At 38.9% G+C, this 18,695-nt stretch overlaps 1 protein-coding gene across 1 annotated transcript in view; it reads left to right on the top strand.

The window, feature by feature from the left end:
• The window catches only part of LOC113441768 (deubiquitinase DESI2-like), a 45,866-nt gene that overhangs the window by 10,665 nt on the left and 16,506 nt on the right, over nt 1–18,695 (top strand). The window contains exon 2 of the mRNA XM_026708942.2: nt 17,239–17,311. Coding sequence (XP_026564727.1) covers nt 17,239–17,311 — 73 coding nt within the window. The remainder of the gene's footprint in view (nt 1–17,238; nt 17,312–18,695) is intronic.

The raw sequence follows: 18,695 nt of genomic DNA, 5'->3' as shown, positions 1-18,695 counted from the left end.
TTCTCAGTCCAGGCTTTAAGCAGTTTTAAAGAATCCATGGCGTGGGTGGTTGCATCATAGCATTCAATAGCTCTTTTCTCACCAATGGAGAGATTGTGCTTAGCAACATTGCTTGGCAACCAGTCATTGCATCTTTGGTTATGAGAATATTGCTTGCGCTCAAAAGTGTTAGAGATCGTGCAACCATTTACAAGATTGTGCATAGTGTCATCTTTGAAGACATGGTCCCCAGGTTACCTGTCTTTTAATGTGTGAATAAATTACTTATGCCTGCTTAGGGAATATACAGACAAATTGTATTAATTATCCAATACAAAGGAAAATGTTTTAAAGAACGACACAGTCTTCCTTGATCATTTTCCCAATGTATAAATAGCATATCGCTGTCTTGCCAAATACTTCTATCACCCATTTTCTGTTGAAATATAAACTTGGATTATACTCTTTGCTACGTGCACAAAGAGGAATTTGGTTTCAATGGGATTTCTTTTTCCATTAAATGTAATTTGACTGCAGATCAAATTTAAAGTCGGAGTGAGGGGGAGGGGCAGAGAAAATGGGCAGGTTGGATCATGCAATGTGCTAAAAACCCAAAGTGGTTTGCCTTGGTATATTGATGCCTATCAACATTTCAGAATCATGGCTAATTTCAGTGTGCCTTGGATAGTGTGCAACGTGTGTGAAATAGTTTTAATCCCTCCTCAGGCACTTCTCTGCCTCTTAACTCCTAGAAGGAGAATCTAACCAAATAAAAGATTCAAGTCATCCATTTTAAAAAGATTTATTCTATGATATTATCATGAAGGAAATATATATCCATGTGATTGCTGAAAGTTAAAAACAGCACATTATCGATCAATCAAAAATTCACTCTATTTTCATAAAAACAGAAGCCCATCAGTTCTGAAGACAGAAGCCCATCAAAGCCGAGAAGTATTAGCCTCTTCCAAAGTCAGGGTCCCAGTTACACATATTTTTCCTGAATGCTAATACAGAAACAAGCAAGCACATCAGATGAGAAAACTACATGTCAACTCTGTCTCTGTTAATGTTTCTGGTCTGTTTATGTTGTTTGTCTGTTTGTGTAATAGTCTGTTTCTGTTGCTTCCCTCAGGAAGGAGATTTCGAAGTATTTCTAGCAGGACTACCAGATTCTGTGATAACTTTGTTCTCTATGCCATCCGTCTAGTAAACTCACAAGATTAGTTTCTCTTGCCATGTATATGTATACATCCAAAGTAGACTGTGTTGTTTCTCTGTGTCATGTAATATATGTGGGTATATGCATAATTTTGTATTTACTTATTTAGTCATGTTTATGTAGGGTATATTGGAGGTTGAAGACCCTTTGAGAGTTGTGTGCATTTTATAGAGTACATTCAAAAATGACAATAAAGTTATTCTAAGTTCTAAGTCTGACTCCAAGCCGAGTCCCAGTAAATGTAATAGAGCTTATTCCCAGTTAATTGGTGAAATTGTAGCTTGTTTACAGGGAAGCCTCAATAAATTTGCCACAGAAATCTCTCTATCTCACATCTTTTTTGAACAGAACAAAGCCATCTGCATGTACCCCTTTTTCCTATAGAAAAGTTAGATAAATTATTAGAAGTGCAGTGCATCCTATAAGGACCCTATTCATATACAAGACCAAGGCTTATTCCTGTTTTTGTTTTTTTTTTTAAAAAAGGCATCAAGGTCACAGCTTAATGAAAGCAGACAACCGAAGCTGAACGAGACAGCAGTGAATGTGTTTGCAACTCTGCAGCCACTTTCTGAAAATAAACATTCCTTCATCTCTATCTCCCAAATCCACTTCTAAAAATACATTTCCACTGTATAAATAAATTATCATCATCAAAAATACATTTTTAATTAGCACCTGCTTTTGTCTACCTCTAGCTCATCTCATTCAAAAATCTCTGTGCTCTGCTCTGAGCCATTCTTAACTCAATAGTAAACTCGTGAGATCTTAGGTGTGAAGCTGCCAATTGGAAGACACTGTCTAAGATTGTTTATTATAACTTTGACAAATTTTCAGTTATTCTTTCCCCTTAAAAGTTTGGAATAAGATCACACTAACAATAGAGGAAGATAAATCTTTCGTGGATGAAGCAAGTACCAAAAGAACATGCTCAGAAAAAGCCTCTTAGAAAGGAACTTATATGCATTTATATATATATTTATTTGTCATGATTATGTAGTATATATGGGAGGGGGTGACCCTCTGAGAGATGTATGAAATGAAATTTAATTTTAATGTATGCCTATTAGTGTACATTTAAAGTGACAATAAAGTGATTCTAACTTTAAAAAATTAAAATAGAAGATACTGGAGAAGCTTGTCAAGCAAATAGGAATTATATTCCTATTGCAAACAATGTTTGAGTTGCCTGTGCTGTGCAAGCTCAGTCACTGGTTTATCCAATAAACCGGGGCTAAACATGTTTAGCATAATGTGAGAACCCAGGCATTGGGAATAGGTCAATACAACGCAAGTTTTGGGCAAAGGGGTTTAGCTTTTCATTGTGTTTAATCCAAGTTGACAGGTAAAAACATCTTCATCTTTACTCTTTGAAGCAGGTTAGCAAGTTGTCTGACAAGTTTCCAATGAACCACCTCATCATCATCTCTGCAGTAAATTTTATAAACAACATTGGAAAAGATCTTCCTATACATTTTTTCCCCATGGTCTGGGCATGCAAGAAAAATGTACAATATGCTCTGCCCATTTATATTATTCCATTTTAGGGCAGTCTTGAAATTTTTGATCTTAGTTCAAACTATTCAGATGAATATGGTGATAAAGGGATGGTATGAAATGAAAGTTAAAAATGCGGGATAGATAGCATCACCACCAGATGCATAACTGGCTGGCCAAGTGCGCTCAATGTGTAGTCCAATGTGGTATTCAGCAGGTTCTGACCAGTTCTGGAGAACCGGTAGTGGAAATTTTGAGTAGTTCAGAGAACCAGCAAATATCACCTCTGACTTGCCCCATGCCCATCTATTCTCTGCCTCCTGAGTCCCAGCTGATTGTCTGGCCCGTCTTTTGTTGCCCTGCACAGGAGAATGGAGCTGGAAACCAGGTTAGTAGGGTGGGGTGGGAATGGAGATTTTACAGTATGCTTCCCCTAGAAATTGGGAGGGAATGGGGATTTTACAGTATCCTTCCCCTGCCATGCCCACCAAGCCACACCCACAGAACCAGTAGTAAAAAAATTTGAATCTCACCACTGGTATAATCCTTAATTGTTCTGACCCAAACCTGTTTCCAAGAGAGCAAACACAAGACAAAGGCAGCAGCAGAACCTTTTAGTGTTTCATCTATGAATTCTGTTTCTTCACAGATAAAAGGCTGCTTCCAACTAATTAGCTCTGACAAGAAAGAGCCTTGCCAAGTTTTTGCAAGGCTGCCAAAAAAAAAAAAAAAGATAAGAAATAGTTTACAACACAAGAGTCTTCATATACCAAATGTAATGTCCATGAGGCTGAGTTTCAAAATGTCTTTGCTTCCTACAAAGAACATTCACTTCACAGCTGGCTTTTACCTTCTTGAAGGAGGGGCATTACCTTGCAGCCTCACTCCCGAGTTGCCCCTGCTGTTGTAGCTGGTCTTTTCTGCGAGCAATCCTGCACGCACGCACACTTGGCACAGGCTCTTTGGGAACTCCCTCATCACTGCTGCCGGCCCCCACAATCTCTGAAGGCAGCAGTCCACTCCCTGATGGTCCTAGCCCTTCATCTGAGTCCTCACTCTCCTCAGCCATCTGTACCTGCTGCTGGCTAACCACAACATCAATGGAATTGCATCTTGTATGCAGTGGGGTACCCCAAGACTCTATTTTAGACCCCAGTACTTCTCAGCATCTTCATAAATGATTAGACTTTGCCCAAATGATTTAGAAAGGGAACTCATCAAGTTTTCAGATGCCAGATAAACTGGCAGGAACAGCCAACTCCTCAGAAGATAGGGCCAAGATTCAGATGGATCTCAACAGACAAACACTGGGCCCTATCTAACCAAATGAAATTCATGTGAAGTATTGGTACTACTTTATAAAGCCTTAGTAGAGCCGCACCAGTTTTGGTCACCATATTTTTTGCCAAGTTTGACTTAGACTGTAATATTGACTTAATTTGTTTAATTAAAAAACTCTCAGATTGCTAGCTTAGATCATATATAAATTCAGCCTGAAGCTGGCCTGCCCTAATCTAAAGAAAGTGTAGGATTTCCTCGTATTCATGGAGATTCTCAGTCATCCAGGACTTAAACTCTTTATATGATGATTTTTTTAAAATACTTATGGCCATACTGTAAAGTTTGCCTAGGCTTAAACCCAGATGACTTTAAATGAGAGGTCACTTAAATGTTAAAGAAAGAGAACAGGGACAACACAGATATAATTCTGTTTTACTAAGACAAGCCTATGAGATTTTGAAAAGATTAATGGACAAAGTGGGAAATCTTGCATGAATTCTGATGAACAAAAAAGGTTGGAGAGGAGAAACTTTTAAAAAGTGCTCAGCATGCCAGAAAGCATGCAAGTAGTCATTACTTTTACTTTTAAATTTACCATATTCTTTTTTTTTTCCAGCTGGTAATAGCTTTAATGACTCCAGAAATGTACACTTAAAATGTAAGTGTTGAATTACATGCTGCAAAATAATTGCATGTCACGGTGAAAGACTTGGAAGAAGTTTATTTATATGCTGCACACAGAGAGTGCTAAAAGGAAGTAAGAGGTGTGATTGGTTCCTACATTTTATTTTCTTATATCCCACTGAAGTAAGCAAAGAAACAGGACAGAGGAATAGAGCTACAGGTTAGATTATTTTTCCTTTTTTTTTGTTCCCCTCCTTCTGATTCAACTCAGAGCAAGGTTCCTGGTGCACGTTGTTTAAAGAGCAGGGGCTGAAAACTGAAATGTGCTGCTAGGTGTGGCTGCTTTCTATCCACATTTGCACTTATTTTATTTATTTATTTCATTTGTCAATCGCTTACAAGATAATAGGTGTAAGTATAAACATGAGTAAGAATACAGGAAATAGGTACGAATAAATGGAGACAATAGGACAGGGATGGTAGGCACAATGGTGCACTTATTCATTGCTTCCAGGGCATGCACGATGCAAAACTCTCCAATATCTGATTGACCCCTGGAGGATTTCAGAATTGGAGTCACAAGATCTGAGCCGCAGGACCCCTTTCATGTTCTCATTACAAGCAAGGGAGGGACAGGAAAATGTCTGCTCATGCAGTTCATTCTTCATTTCCTGCCTCCTATTCACCAAAGAACTGAGGCTCCGACATCCTAGCTATCAAATCCGCTCATCGATTTTCATTATATTTTTCAAACAATCTCAGCTTTTCTTTCCTTTTTCAGGCTGTTATTTTATACATGGTTGCTATAAGCTCAAGATGTTCATGGAAGGGCTATCTTCCTCCCCCCCCTTCCTCCTCTTCTTCCTCTTTCTTCCCTTCTACTTCCATGCACCCAGCTGGTTCATGGGATCAATATCACTTTGAGGAATCATGGTTTAGGCTTAGTTTTCAATCTTGAGGTTATTTAGGGGTGCTCTGATATTTTATGTGAGTTGTACATCTATTCTGGTAGGCACATCTTATTCTTAAACATGCCATTAAAAGCTATGTGTAAAATATTCTAAACAAATGGAACAAAATAAACACTTTTATAATGATCTGTCTGCCTCAGGGATGTCTCCCACCCACCACCCTGGGATTTAATCCCAGAGAGACATCCTCTCATTGTTTCTTTTTTCAATGAACCATGCTACAATCACCACTGAAAACATTTGGAGACCTACCTTGCCTTAATATTTCTGCCAATACATTTGATGGGCCATTTGAAAATACCATTTGCCTGTGGTGTGGTTAAACTACATTAAAAAAAAAAACTGCAGGAATCAGAACACTTTTGCTTTGGGTTGAAAGGAGAACTCCGCGAATGGAATTTCTCAAACAAGGGTCAGCACTGAGAATATTGGTCATCCCAATGAAAGGAAAGGAGATTTAACCTGACTTTTTTCTGTGAAATGCAAGTTGCGGGGGGGGGGTGGGTTGCTTTTGTTCACAGTATCAGGCAGGGCAGTCTTCAAGTGATTTATAGCTGCAGAATGTACTATTTGTGGTAGGCCACATCTGAGTAACCTTTCTACTTTTATACATTTTGTGCACTTTATATGACACAGTGGCTGAATTTAAATGGCACCTTAGAGCATCATGTGGTTTGTTTGGTTTTGGCACAGTAAGAATATAGCTACATATTGATGGAACGACGTCTATGTAAAAAGTCCCTGATAGACTTTGAAAAAAAACTGCAAAACAGATTGTTGAATAGATGTCTAAGGCCACATTCCTCCCACAGATCCAAAGATCCTTAAATATCTTTGTAAATACTTCCTCCCTCATACTTCTCTGAGGAACTTAAGGCTGCTTTTTATTATGAAAATCGATTGGGATTTTCTTCAACCGATCTTGCTTTTATTCTTGTCCAACTATGCATCCTATCCTAAAAAAAAGTTTGTATACCTCTTGTACATTTTCCTGCCGAAAGACAAGAATTCTCTTTTGAACTGAACCAGTTGAACAAGTTGTGTTGCCATGATGAATATGAACCCAATTCTTACTATTGGTAAGATGATTAATTCAAACCAGGGAACCCTCCTTGGAAGGTAAATCCTTGGTAGTCATGGCCAGGAACACGCAAGTAACCCTTGGCTTTGAGCCTACTGAGGTCTGAGAGAGAGTGTTAAAAAGCAGGATCTTCAATGAAATAAAAGCAATTATTAGAATAGAATAACAGAGTTGGAAGGGACCTTGCAGGTCTTCTAGTCCAACCCCCCGCCTAGGCAGAAAACCCTACACCACTTCAGACAAATGGTTGTCCAATCTCTTCTTTAAAAACTTCCAGTATTGGAGCATTCACAACTTCTGGAGGCAAGTAGTTCCACTGATTAATTGCTCTAACTGTCAGGAAATTTCTCCTTAGTTCTAAGTTGCTTCTCTCCTTGATTAGTTTCCACCCATTGCTTCTTGTCCTGCCTTCAGGTGCTTTGGAGAACAACTTGACTCCCTCTTCTTTGTGGCAGCCCCTGAGATATTGGAACACTGCTATCATGTCTCCCCTAGTCCTTCTTTTCATCAGACTAGACATACCCAGTTCCTGCAACCGTTCTTCATATGTTTTAGCCTCCAATCCCCTAATCATTTTTGTTTCTCTTCTCTTCACTCAGTTCTTTGCATCCGGTAAAGATACTACTAATTGTTATATAAATCTAGTGATCGTACAGGAAATTGGAATCTAAATTCAAACCCACATCTACACCAAGACTTTGTTTTCCACTGATTGGCTCAATCCAAAGTCTGAAATACTGCTTCAGGGGGGATCCAAAGATCATTCATTAAAAGAGACATGTAGCCATCCTGACCTTTTCTTCTTCACTAATTCTTTCTGGAAAAAAAAACACATTAAAAGCAGCGTTGGGTAAAGAATATTGGGTTACAAACGGAATCTTTATTGATCCAAAAAAATACCCAAACCTTAGCTGGATGATACATTAATCAAAGTATCTGAAAATGGCAGGTAAGCCTTCAAGTTACCTAGAACATTTATCAGGCGTGATGATATAAGAACAAGGGAACGAGAAGTATGAAACTCTGAAGCATACAAAATGGAGTTTTGCAAGTGCTGTGATTCTGACTGAAACAGTTCTTTGGAAAATATAAGAGGTATAACAAAATCCTTCTTTTTTTAAATTTTTTTAATATTTCAAGCCCTACACAATTGCTTCAGAAGTTCTTAGACTTAGACTAACTTTATTATCACTTTGAAAGTACACTAATCTGAATACATTAAAATGAAATTCCGTTGCATACAGCTCTCAAAGGGCCTCCACCTCTGATATACAGTACATAAACATGACAAATAAATAAATACAAAATTATGCATATACCCACATATATTATATGACATGGAGAAACAACACAGTCTAGTTCAAATGTATACATGTACATGGTGAGAGAAACAAATCTTGCGAGTTTATCAAATGGATGGCATAGGGAACAAAGCTGTTACAGAATCTGGTAGTCCTGCTAGAAATAGTTCGAAAGCTCCTCCCAGAGGGGAGCAACAGAAACAGACCGTGAAGTTGGTGTGGTGTCTCTAACAATGCTTTGAGCTCTAAGCACATAGCACTTATAAGCTGTATCCTGAGTGACAGGAAGCAAGCTTCCTATAATCTTTTCAGCTGTCCTTACCCCTCTCTGAATGGACTTTCTCTCTGAGGCACCACAGCCACCAAACCAAACAGAGATGCAGTTCCTTGCTGCTTTTCTATGTGGGCACATGCACATCAAATTTGCTTCTTCCCCATTCCCAAGCATTCCAAAATACAACTTTTGAAGATATGTGCAGCCCTAATTCAAAGTATAAATGAAAAATGACAACATTTGGACCCTCAAAAAGTTCCATTAAGAAGGTTTGGCATATCCACAAGCAAAATATCCTCAGGAAGCCCATGTCTGCAGAACATTTTATCAGACTCCAATGTCAAATTTAATTAAAGTTGTTCGGTAAGGAAAACATCCACAACAGGTCCTTCAGAAGTAGCCCTTCTTGTGCATAGTCTCACGCTGTCATCTTTGTTCGCTTTCCGCTGATTCATTTCTGGTTCAGCTGCAGTGTACGTAGAGTTGCCCAAAAGGCCATTTTACTATTTGCAGTAGTGAAGCTCTGCAGAACTTGCAGGCAGACCATTTTCCCATTGATGGAAACTTGATTTGTTCCAACTCTTGGATTTAAGCCAGCCTCTCTCTCTTCCCTGTAGAGGTTGAGCTGCCATGGCATCATGCCAAAGTGCTCTCGTTTCAACAAATCTCTTAATGTTAAGGACAATTGTGCCTTCACAGCTTTGCTTTCTGTTCCCAACATCATTTCAAGGGAAGGGGGGAACACATAAGCAAATGTACACTGCATGAAACAAACCAATGGATGGGGGAGTGCAAGGCCTTGACTGGAGGCTACTCCTTGTATTCTCCTTAAGAATATTAGTTCATATCAGTCTCAGTATTGTGAGGCAGGTTTGTGGACAAGAAAAAGATCACAGAAGCTTCCAATTGTTTTTGTACAAGTAGAGATAGTGGCGGTGGGGAAATGTCCATTTTTTTAGTAAAGGTTTGGATTAGGAGCTCTTGCTCATTTTCAAACAACAACATTGCTTATAAATACAACAAAGTCACAAGCTGTATGTAATGTTCAGCTTCTGAATATTGTAATAGTACAGTATGTTGCATGGAGAGACTGTCTTCCTCCCCCTCCTCCCCAACATTTCCCCTCTAAAATTCAGCTCAAGTTGCCTTTTTTATGTTTCTGCTCCCTTACACACTATAAATAGAGGAACTTAAAGTTTTTAAAAAAGAATATAAAAGCAATATGAAAGCAATCATCATTGACATCTGAAAATATGTATAACTTTCCCTAATTTAATATTTTGAGATGCACCATTTCAGCCCCAACCTCATTGACTGGATGTTCCATTGGAAATAGAAGCATTCTGTGTATGTGTTTGAGCTTCTCTAAGACCTGAAATCTAACTTGAGCAAGGATTATTGAGGATTTGTAACTATAACAGTATGGAAATTTCTTTACTGGAAAAACAATATAGAAATAGGTAAAATCCCCCTAACCACATCTGAGCAGGAGGGGGGTCAAGAATATACACTCCATATTGCTGTGCTTGGGAGCAAATCAGAAGGATTCAACATTAGCACTCTCTTAAGGACCAGACAAATATGAGGAGGGTACAGAACAAATATAACAAATATGAAGAGGTTACAGAACAAAACTGAAATTCTTTATAACACGAAGAAAGAGAAACATCTCGTGCTTTCCTCAACCATCCCCCCCAAAATCATCCTTATAACTCAATTATTTTAAAAAAGAAAAAGAAAACATCACAAGAAACAGGAAAGGAGGCAGCTTATTGTCTCTTTCTGTTCTTGCGCTTTCAGAAATAGGTAATTGCACAAAGAAAAAGGGAGCAATTTACCAGGATGGAAATACATCTAATAAAGCAATGAATATGATATATGACATAATCAAATGCTGTAATAGCAGCAATTAATTGTCTGGGTATATAATCCTTCACATTCCTTATAGTCTTCCTGCTAACCTTAAAAGTGCTGAAAGGACCTGAAACATGTTGGGAGAACTATGTGTGAGTTAGGACTGTATTTGTGTGTGTGTTAGGACTGTGTGTGTGTGTGTGTGTGTGTGTGTGTGTGTGTGTGTGTGTATTTGTGTGTGTGTGTGTGTGTGTGTATGTATATATGTGTATATGTGTATATGTGTGTATATGTGTATATGTGTATATATGGATGGTATTCAGCTTTGTTTGGGTATTTGCCCACATCATTATAGTTGTGCTTTTAAAGCTGTAGCAACGTTTCGACAGAATCTCATCTGCCATCATCACCATCACTGATGATGGCAGATGAGATTCTGCCGAAACGTTGCTACAACTTTAAAAGCACAACTATAATGACGTGGGAAAATACCTGAACAAAGCTGAATACCATACATGTAAGTACCCATGAAAACTTAAGAAAACACACACACACACACACATATATATATGCACTGCTCAAAAAAATAAAGGGAACACTTAAACAACACAATGTAACTCTAAGTCAGTCACACTTCTGTGAAATCAAACTGTCCACTTAGGTAGCAACACTGATTGACAATCAATTTCACATGCTGTTGTGCAAATGGAATAGACAACAGGTGGAAAGCATAGGCAGTTAGCAAGACATCCCCAATAAAGGAGTGGTTCTGCAGATGGTGACCACTTCTCAGTTCCTATGCTTTCTGGCTGATGGTTTGGTCACTTTTGAATGCTGGTGGTACTTTCACTCTAGTGGTAGCATGAGACGGAGTCTACAACCCACACAAGTGGCTCAGGTAGTGCAGCTCATCCAGGATGGCACATCAATGTGAGTTGTGGCAAGAAGGTTTGCTATGTCTGTCAGCTTAGTGTCCAGAGCATGGAGGTGCTACCAGGAGACAGACTTGTATATAAGGAGATGTGGAGGAGGCTGTAGGAGGGCAACAACCCAGCATCAGGACCACTATCTCCGCCATTGTGCAAGGAGGGACAGGAGGAGCACTGCCAGAGCCCTGCAAAATTACCTCCAGCGGGCCACAAATGTGCATGTGGCTGCTCAAACAGTCAGAAACAGACTCCATGAGGGTGGTATGAGGGCCCGACATCCACAGGTGGGGTTTGTGCTTACAGCCCAACACTGTGCAGGACATTTGGCATTTGCCAGAGAACACCAAGATTGGCAAATTCGCCACTGGCGCCCTGTGCTCTTCACAGATGAAAGTAGGTTCACACTGAGCACATGTGACAGACGTGACAGGGTTTGGAAATGCCATGGAGAACGTTCTGCTGCCTGCAACATCCTCCAGCATGACCAGTTTGGCAGTGGGTCAGTAATGGTATGGGGTGGTATTTCTTTAGGGGGCCACACAGCCCTCCATGTGCTCGCCAGAGGTAGCCTGACTGCCATGAGGTACCAAGATGAGATCCTCAGACCCCTTGTGAGACCGTATGCTGGTATATTTAATATTTAAGTGAAGTTTGTCATTCATTGTTTTATAATTGAACCATATTTTATTCTGAAGCATCTCAATTGCAGCTATACTCAATTGTAGCCCATCGGTGTTGGGGAGTTTTGCTTTTTCTCCTAACAGTCATGAGACTGGAATCAGAATGCATTCTTTAATTTCTTCAGCAGGGATCTGTACTTCTGCAGTGTGTGTGTGTGTGTGTGTGTGTGTATCCCCGAAACTTGCTGAAATTCCTCTGGTATACCAATGATATCATTTTAGCTACCCGAACCATGGCATTTTCAGCCATAACATTAGTGATAAATGAAATGTTTCTGCTCTATAGGTTTTCATAGGGTTCCCAAACCTCACTAAATCATGGGGTGTTCAGCCATGATTTACTAAACTTACCAACTCTGGCTGGATTCACATCAATCATTGAACCCTAATCCATTGTTTTCTAACTAGGACGGCCAAGTTTGTCCACAGCAAAATGTGATGTGATCAGTATGGCAAATACTAATAAAGGAAAATATTTGTAACTCAGGGTTGAAATGAGAGGACTTTGGTGCTCTCAGAGCTTGATTGTTTTCTTGCAGATATTCTTTACCTGAACTAGGTAAACATCACCAGTGCTAGTGCACTGATCACAAGTACTGATGAGGTTACCTAGTTTGGGTAATGAAACGTCTGTAAGAAAACAATCAAGCTCAGAGAACACCAAGGACCTCTCAGAATGACAAGTGCCCAATGTTGTCATCACACAAAAGCTACCATTATTTACTTACTTTATTTATTTTGTCAAGCAATTATAAGATAACAGGTATAAGTATAAACAAAGTTATGAATACATGAAATGGATACCTATAAGAAAAATAAAAAAGAAACAATAGGACAGGGATGGTAGGCACGTTGGTGCGCTTATGCACACCCCCTGCAGACCTCTTAGGAAAGGGGTGAGGTCAATAGTAGACAGTCTAAGGTTAAAGTTTTGGGGGTTTGGGGAAGAAACCAAAGAGGCAGGTAGAGTATTCCAGACATTGACCACTCTGTTGCTGAAGTTGTATTTTCTGCAATCAAGTTTGGTGCGATTAACCTTGACTTTGTATCTATTGTGTGCTCTTGTATTGTTATGGTTGAAGCTGAAGTATTCATTGACAGGTAGGACATTGCAATGTATAATTTTATATACTATACTTAGATCAGACCTAAGGCGGCATAGTTCTAGGTTTTTTAGGTCTAGAATTTCAAGTCTGGTGGCATAAAGTATTCTGCAACAAGTAGAGGAGTGGAGAACTCTTCTTGTGAAATATTTCTGGACTTTCTCAACTGTGTTAATATCAGATACGTAATGCAAGTTCCAGACTGATGAGCTGTATTCAAGTTTTGGTCTAGCAAATGTTTTGTATGCTCTCGTTAGTAGTGTGAGAAAAAGCTGCGTAGGATTAGGTTAACAACTCTTAATGCCTTTTTGGCTATGTAGTTACAGTGGGCTCTAGCACTTAGATCATTAGAGACAAGAACTCCAAGGTCCTTGACAGAGTTTGGATCTCAACATCCAATGAAAGTATATACTGTAAGTCACAGCATTTGATTAAGTCAGCTTCAGAAACATATTGTTTCCCTCTTTCCTACCTGGGAACACTTGTATTTATATAATATTTTAAGCCAAAAGCTAATTACACTTTGGCTTAGTACAAAGTATGTGCTTCTCCAACAGACATGGGTCAGGACGAGTGCAGTATGCATTCAGAAAATTACATGATACCGTACATTCTTATAACACCTTTCTTTTGCTGTCAAATTTAGAAGATTATGCAAAGCTCCAGCTAAAGAAGTTTCCCTTTTTACAGGTATATTGAGATGTGTACCTTAATGGAAGACTTGACAGGTTGAAATACTTGGGTTATCTCCAAGATTTTTTTCCTAATAGGTAAAGTTTCTCCTATAGGTCAAGCTTGACTCCTGGTGAGTGGGTCCATGTAATTTTCTTGACAGGCTTTTCCCTAGCATAGCTGTCAATCTCGATTTTTCCAGACACTGATCCTTATTCTAGAACAGGCAGAAGTCTCATAGAGAAACTCAGATGGACTAAAAATTGTTTATTGTGGACAAAACCCAATTCAGCTTAGCTTCTGAGTCTACCCAAGATGAACCAGGTGTTGTCACTTGTTGAGAGTTTCTTAAATGGCCTTGATTTCTCAGACAGTAACCAAGAAATACTAGGGGGCTTTCTGGAAGGAAATACATTTGTGGAGCTGTAGAAATTTGCTGGCAGGGCTGTTTGGAATTAGGAATTTACATTATTTGAGTTGCAGCTGCCTCCTTTGAAGCATCTTTGGGGTTTGTTTGTTGACTAATAAGGCAACTCTGTTTTATGTGCAACCATAATGTACACTCAAAATGCATCGCCAGATACTTAGTGAGCTACTAGGGATAGCAGACTATCAATAATGCAAGTAGAAAGGCAAGGAAAGTAGATTATGCATATCATTATGCACGAACATGCTACAGTCATTGATATTCCAACATATTAGGATCATCTAGAGATTGTCGATCTATACAGTCCAGATGACAAGAAAGTCTCATTGTAGCAGAGGGATTGGTTGACAGCAACTTAGTCAATTAGCCAGGAGAAATTAACTAAATTTGCCAACTGATTCATTATCATCAGAGGATCAGAATCAATGATTCTGAAACTAGCACATCAAATAAAATCAGCATATTGACAATCTGAGCAGGTTTCTAGACATTTGTGATGTTTGAAAATACATGGAATATCCTCATGGGCATATTAAAATGCAGAGAGAGATTCAGAAGGGCTTAGATCTTCAATATCTGTGACAGAAGGCTGAGATTTCATCTGAAGAAGATATTAAATCCATAAACTTGTATCTAATTTCACTTTCATCATTACAGTAGAACAGCCTCTATGCTTCATCCTTGTGGAGTCCCTTCCCCCCAAACTACATATTTGCTCCAATATAAACAAAGAGAAGAAGAACAATTACCTCTAACGTATTTATTTGAGTGTCTCCCTCCAAAGTGAACTTGAGTGTGTCTCTCAAAAGTGAAAATCTGATCTTGGAAAATCCTAAACTGAACCAATACACTGAAACCCTAAAATCTCTCTTGACACCACCATTCACCCAGCACTGTGGATCTTTATGATAAGCACTTTTTTTTTTTGCAAATTAATATAGCACACACAGGTTGAAGATTCATTCTCTTTGAATTGCATGCTTATTCCTTGTGATGAGGAAGAAGGGAATCACAATAGTTTTAAACCAGTGCAAGTTTCTTGAAAATTATTTTAAATGCTACCCCTTATTAACACATCTGGGACTAAATTGCTGGAAAAAGCATTGCATGCATGTGTATTACATACTGTAGGATTTGAAAACTGATCAAGAAATCACTTTCTGTACAGTTAAGTTGTTGCTGGCAAAGGCAAGATTTCTAGTTGTCCACACCAGTGAATGTAAAGAATTAGAAAGAGACTGTGATGGAAATAAACATTACCTAGACAAAGGGGACATTTTTTAAGCCTTAAGAAATAAAAAACCATTCGGAAGTGGCTTAGGCAGATACAGCTCCCATTCACTGGAGTATAAGAAGGGAGAGGAGGCAGATATTCAAAATCAGACTTATGAGTTCTGCTATTATAACCAACCTCAATAAAAGTACTTCTTATTTTCTTTGGAGCTGATTTCCTAGTCTGTCTTCCTAGTTTGAATGAAAGAGCAGAAGAATTTGCAGAAGTATATTGACAGTAAACTTTCTGGAAAGAGTTAGCAGTCAGATAAGTTGGCTGAGTCTTGGAATCTGTGCATTTTTTTTAACTACCCATTTTTTTTCCTGTTCCAAAATATCACCATCCCTCCAGACCCTATGTGACAACTCATTCAATATTCCCAAACATAAATGATGACAAAGTAAGTGCAGAATTTAGGGAAGGAGAAAGGGAAGTTCTACATAAATTAAAACAATATGGTGCCTAGAAGTAGTTTTTACACCTCATACCGAAAAGGTATAAGAAAGAATTTTGTCCCCTACTTCTTCAAATTCTGAGATAGAGCTAGAAAGTAAAAGAAATTCCATCCATCTATAATGTCATCTTTCCACAGTTCATAGAGAGCCCCTTTGCTCTGTTGTCACAGGCTACAATCAATGTATTTTCAACAGTGAAGGGTCTACCTTCACATTTCTCTCCTTCCCATCTCTCACTTAAATAAGGCTCAGTGCTTATCCTGAAAAGACCTACAGAAATTTACCAAGCAAAAAGCAGATGCCTCAGAAATGGCAGAGAAAGTTTCCATAAAAATCCCATCTTGTGTAGTTCGTGGCGCTCTTTGAGCTTGGCTGCTTTTGTGCAGATGTTTCATTACCTGGCTAGGTAACATCTTCAATGCTGGAAGGGAGTGGGATTTGCTGTTCATATACAATAGCTTGTCCTGTCAGTATTGGTGGGGGTGATGTTTTCTCTTCGATAGTCCCATCTTCCCATAGATCTCTGCAGAGCTGTGTTATCCCAGCAATGTAATCCAGACAAGAGGCATAACCAGGAGTATGAACTGTTTATTATAAGATTACATTAACAAAATGTTGCTAGAGTGAAAGTATCCCCCACCCCAACCTCCTTTTACTCTCCAGAAAACTAGGGAGGGTTCCCTTTGAAATATTTCCCACAGCATCCTCTTTTTCCGAGGACTTTTATATGCTGGTTGTCCAATCTGCAGCTGCCCCTCCTGTCTCCCAAGGACATTCCCACATACATTACATACAAGCTATCAAGAAAAGTCTCAAAAGAATGGGGAAGCCCAGGCTAAAAGAGACAGGCTTGGGTGACAATGGCTGATAAGCTAACACAAGATGTCATCATTATATCAATCTATACCACATTCAGGGTGATAATTGTGAAATATGTTTCAACTTTTTTTCAACTTGAGCTTCCTTTATTGTGCATTTTACTTCAAGGAAGCAGTTCTTTTTCTCTGCTCAGCTGTAATCAACACGCCATGTAATATTCTGAAATCTGAGGGAGCTCCCATTTCCAACTTTATGTACCTCAGGACACCAGCCCTTTCTTGTGCAAGCATATGACTCTTCCACCCCTTTCCCCTGACAATCTCCAATGACAATTTTATGTGACAGGCTGTTTTTTGAGATAGTTCTGACATACTGTCACAACCTGTGTTCTCACTCAGTTCTGTTGTTCTACAGACTGTAGACAACTGCTGTCCAAAAATGTGTCATGGCCTTCAAAAACCCAGGAAGTGATCCTTCTAGAAACATTTGAATCTCTGCTAAGCAGATGTCCCAAAGGTGCTTTTTCAAGAGGCAACTACGTGTTCTTGGTTTTTTTTTTTTGAAGGCTTGTCATCCAAGAAGCTTCTTCAAGTCTGAACATCTAAGCAGATGTTGACTAAGCTATCTTAAGGATTTTTTTTTAAAAAATTGTTACCTTTTGTGCAATTTTATTTTCAACTGTTAAAGGTTTTATATTTTAGCTTCAAATCCAAAGCTTGCAGGAGAAAGGGAAAGAAAAAAAACATGTTCTAGCATTGCTCTGTCATTAAATGCTTTTAAATCTGTTTTTCTCTAGTACTGGATAAATGAATACACCTCCACATTGGGTATTGGAGTCTTCCATTCTGGAATTGAGATCTACGGTAGAGGTATGGAGTTTTCTGTGAATTATGCCTAAAAATAGCTATAATATTCCACTTTAAAAAACAAACAAAGGGGGTGGTGTCTCCTTGAGGTTGTTTTAGGGAGAATTAAAAATGGTATTTTTTAATAGGGCTGCCAAAAAAAAAAAACCCCTACATGTGGTGAAGGGTTGGCACAGCTGTTAAGAGCAGCAGTCACTTAAGAAAGCAAAAGTGCAGGTGGAAACCCACTGAATAGATTAAAAATTATATTAAAAATAATATAATGGCTTTTCTAATGGTATAATGTATGGCTGTGAGAACTAGATACTAAGAAAGAGCCAGGGATAGGAGATACTCTTGAATTATGGATTGGGAAATGGTTGCTAAGATGATCATGAACTGCAAAAAGAATCAATCAGCCCATCCTGGATGAAATGAAGATTGATGGCTCCCCTGACGCAGCAAGTAGCACTCAGCTATTACGGGCATCTGATACAAATGGATGGCAGTCCACACTTGGCAAAGTTGAGGCAAGTAAGAGAAGGGAAAGACAACAGATGGACAGGATCTGGATAACTGAAATATCCTTAAAAGATCTGTGGATTGCTGCTGAGACAGGCAGAGATGGTGGACATTTGTCCACCGTCATGAGGGCTGATTCTGATTCAAAGACATCTCCCTAAGTGAACCAAGTCTCGACATCAAAGGCTGTAAACAACCATGTGACTGCAGATATGATAAGGTACATTAAAACTGTAGGCCAATACCGTATATCATTGGGAGTTACTGTGAGATTCGAGGCAGCAATTTTTGAAACTCGGCATCTTTGAAATGGAAAATCTCTAGCAGCACAGATATTTTCCTTTATTTCAATATATTTCTTTACTCACTCCAAAAGAGAGTTGTTGTTTTTTCTTGCATTTTACAAACATGGGATCCATTTTGGAAGCAGAAAGCAACTCAAATTACAGACTCCGCAATTTTACACAATTGTGTTCTAAGAGCTATGAGTCACCTTAAAGCAAGGGTGGGGAATTATGGCCCTTTTATGACCTGTGAACTTCTCGGAGTTGAAGTCCACAAATCATAGAGGGGCCATAGTTCCTCATCTCTGCCTTAAAGAGTCGAGGAGATGACTCGGGGGCGGGGGGTGTGCAGTCAAAGAAGGAAGTGCTGCTAAACTGCTTTGAGCTGCATGGTAGCTCTGCAGAACTTGAAGTACTGTGATACAGGTGTTAGACTAAGATTGGGGTGATCCCAGTTGAAATTCATCTTCCATCATGAAAACTAATTAGGTGATGTTTGCCAAATTTTGTTCATAGGGTTGTTACAATTGGGATAACTTGAAGGAAGAGTCTCAAATAAATTTGTCTTAAACTCTTATTGGAAAGGCACATGTAATAAATAC

This window comes from Pseudonaja textilis, chromosome 1 (assembly GCF_049901715.1).
Source record: "Pseudonaja textilis isolate UNSWEBS1 chromosome 1, rPseTex1.2, whole genome shotgun sequence".
In the NCBI taxonomy this organism is placed as follows: domain Eukaryota; kingdom Metazoa; phylum Chordata; class Lepidosauria; order Squamata; family Elapidae; genus Pseudonaja; species Pseudonaja textilis.
The sequence above is the reverse complement of the archived record's forward strand: the minus strand, read 5'-3'. Positions and strand labels throughout refer to the sequence as shown.